At 67.6% G+C, this 3,166-nt stretch overlaps 1 protein-coding gene across 1 annotated transcript in view; it reads left to right on the forward strand.

Moving 5' to 3' along the window:
• The window catches only part of XAB2 (XPA binding protein 2), a 34,674-nt gene that overhangs the window by 6,400 nt on the left and 25,108 nt on the right, over positions 1-3,166 (forward strand). The window contains exons 5-6 of the mRNA XM_017727960.1: positions 2,474-2,477; positions 2,578-2,709. Coding sequence (XP_017583449.1) covers positions 2,474-2,477; positions 2,578-2,709 — 136 coding nt within the window. The remainder of the gene's footprint in view (positions 1-2,473; positions 2,478-2,577; positions 2,710-3,166) is intronic.

Genomic DNA, 3,166 nt, shown 5'->3' on the forward strand with positions numbered 1-3,166 from the left:
GTTTGGCGGTGATGCTGTACTGACCGCGGTGTCCCCTCCCTGTCCCCGTGTCCCCACCATGGCCCCCGTTTCCCCACGGCCCTCGTTTCCTTGTGTCCTCTTGTGTCCTGCGTGCCTGCATCTCCTGCTGTCCCTGTGTCCCCCTGTATCCCCCCGTGTCCCACATGTCCCCTGTGTCCCCCCGTGTCCCACATGTCCCCTGTGTCCCCTGTGTCCCCCATGTCCCCCGTGTCCCCTCCCGGTGTCCTCTGTGTCCCCTCATGTCCCCAAGCCCCACTCCCGGTGTCCCCTGTGTCCTCCATGTCCCCAGACCCCACTCCCGGTGTCCCCATTGTCCCCTCATGTCCCCAAACCCCACTCCCGGTGTCCCCTGTGTCCCCTCATGTCCCCAGACCCCACTCCCGGTGTCCCCTGTGTCCTCCATGTCCCCAAACCCCACTCCCGGTGTCCCCTGTGTCCTCCATGTCCCCAAACCCCACTCCCGGTGTCCCCTGTGTCCTCCATGTCCCCAAGCCCCACTCCCGGTGTCCCCTGTGTCCCCTCATGTCCCCAAACCCCACTCCCGGTGTCCCCTGTGTCCTCCATGTCCCCAAACCCCACTCCCGGTGTCCCCTGTGTCCCCTCATGTCCCCAAACCCCACTCCCGGTGTCCCCTGTGTCCTCCATGTCCCCAAGCCCCACTCCCGGTGTCCCCTGTGTCCCCTCATGTCCCCAGACCCCGCTCCCGGTGTCCCCTGTGTCCTCCATGTCCCCAAACCCCACTCCCGGTGTCCCCTGTGTCCTCCATGTCCCCAAACCCCACTCCCGGTGTCCCCTGTGTCCTCCATGTCCCCAAGCCCCACTCCCGGTGTCCCCTGTGTCCCCTCATGTCCCCAAACCCCACTCCCGGTGTCCCCTGTGTCCTCCATGTCCCCAAACCCCACTCCCGGTGTCCCCTGTGTCCCCTCATGTCCCCAAACCCCACTCCCGGTGTCCCCTGTGTCCTCCATGTCCCCAAGCCCCACTCCCGGTGTCCCCTGTGTCCCCTCATGTCCCCAGACCCCGCTCCCGGTGTCCCCTGTGTCCTCCATGTCCCCAAACCCCACTCCCGGTGTCCCCTGTGTCCTCCATGTCCCCAAACCCCACTCCCGGTGTCCCCTGTGTCCTCCATGTCCCCAAGCCCCACTCGTGGTGTCCCCTGTGTCCCCTCATGTCCCCAAACCCCACTCGCGGTGTCCCCTCCCCCTGTGACCCCTCTCCCTGTCCCCCTGTGACCCCTGTCCCTGTCCGTGTCCCCAGGCCCGGTCCATCTTGTTGCCCTGTGACCCCTGTCCTGTCCCTGTCCCCCTGTGACCCCTGTCCCTGTCCCCGTCCCCAGGCCCGGTCCATCCTGTCCCTGTCCCCCTGTGATCCCTGTCCTCTCCCTGTCCCCAGCCCCGGCCCATCCTGTCCCCCTGTGACCCCTGTCCCTGTCCCCATCCCAGGCCCGGTCCATCCTGTCCCTGTCCCCCTGTGATCCCTGTCCTCTCCCTGTCCCCAGGCCCGGTCCATCCTGTCCCCCTGTGACCCCTGTCCCTGTCCCCATCCCAGGCCCGGTCCATCCTGTCCCTGTCCCCCTGTGATCCCTGTCCTCTCCCTGTCCCCAGGCCCGGTCCATCCTGTCCCCCTGTGACCCCTGTCCCTGTCCCCATCCCAGGCCCGGTCCATCCTGTCCCTGTCCCCCTGTGATCCCTGTCCTCTCCCTGTCCCCAGGCCCGGTCCATCCTGTCCCCCTGTGACCCCTGTCCCTGTCCCCATCCCAGGCCCGGTCCATCCTGTCCCTGTCCCCCTGTGATCCCTGTCCTCTCCCTGTCCCCAGGCCCGGTCCATCCTGTCCCCCTGTGACCCCTGTCCCTGTCCCCATCCCAGGCCCGGTCCATCCTGTCCCTGTCCCCCTGTGATCCCTGTCCTCTCCCTGTCCCCAGGCCCGGTCCATCCTGTCCCCCTGTGACCCCTGTCCCTGTCCCCATCCCAGGCCCGGTCCATCCTGTCCCTGTCCCCCTGTGATCCCTGTCCTCTCCCTGTCCCCAGGCCCGGTCCATCCTGTCCCCCTGTGACCCCTGTCCCTGTCCCCATCCCAGGCCCGGTCCATCCTGTCCCTGTCCCCCTGTGATCCCTGTCCTCTCCCTGTCCCCAGGCCCGGTCCATCCTGTCCCCCTGTGACCCCTGTCCCTGTCCCCATCCCAGGCCCGGTCCATCCTGTCCCTGTCCCCCTGTGATCCCTGTCCTCTCCCTGTCCCCAGGCCCGGTCCATCCTGTCCCCCTGTGACCCCTGTCCCTGTCCCCATCCCAGGCCCGGTCCATCCTGTCCCTGTCCCCCTGTGATCCCTGTCCTCTCCCTGTCCCCAGGCCCGGTCCATCCTGTCCCCCTGTGACCCCTGTCCCTGTCCCCATCCCAGGCCCGGTCCATCCTGTCCCTGTCCCCCTGTGATCCCTGTCCTCTCCCTGTCCCCAGGCCCGTCAGGGCTGGGATCTGTGTCGGGGGGTTCTGGGAGGGGTTGGGGGTTTTGGGGGTGGTTTGGGGACCCCTCTGAGCCCTTTTTTCCCGTTTCCCCCCAGAAAGCCACGGCGCTGCCGGCCAAGCGCGCCGAGTACTTCGACAGCTCGGAGCCCGTCCAGAACCGGCTCTACAAATCCCTCAAGGTGTGGTCCATGCTGGCCGACCTGGAGGAGAGCCTGGGCACCTTCCAGGTGGGACACCTGGGGGGGACACCTGGGGGGGACACCTGGGGACACAGCGGGGCTGCAGCGGGGGCACCCCACACTGGAGGGCGGAGGGGACACGGCCTGGGCACAGGGGACACCTGGGGACATTGGGGTGGAGATGGGGGACACTGGGCTGGCTGTGGGGGACAGCTGGGGACATTGGAGTGGAGATGGGGGACATTGGGGTGGACATGGGAGACACCAGAGGACATTGGGGTGAGCGTGGGGGACACGGGGCTGGGTGTGGAGGACACCGGAGGACACTGGGGTGGAGATGGGGGACACTGGGCTGGCTGTGGGGGACAGCTGGGGACATTGGGGTGAGTGTGGGGGACACTGGGCTGGGTGTGGGGGACACATGAGGACATTGGGGTGGGACATGGGGGACACGGGGCTGGGTGTGGGGGACACCGGAGGACATTGGGGGGGACATGGGCGCAAC

Source organism: Corvus brachyrhynchos, unplaced genomic scaffold (genome assembly GCF_000691975.1).
Source record: "Corvus brachyrhynchos isolate BGI_N302 unplaced genomic scaffold, ASM69197v1 scaffold1282, whole genome shotgun sequence".
In the NCBI taxonomy this organism is placed as follows: Eukaryota; Metazoa; Chordata; class Aves; order Passeriformes; family Corvidae; genus Corvus; species Corvus brachyrhynchos.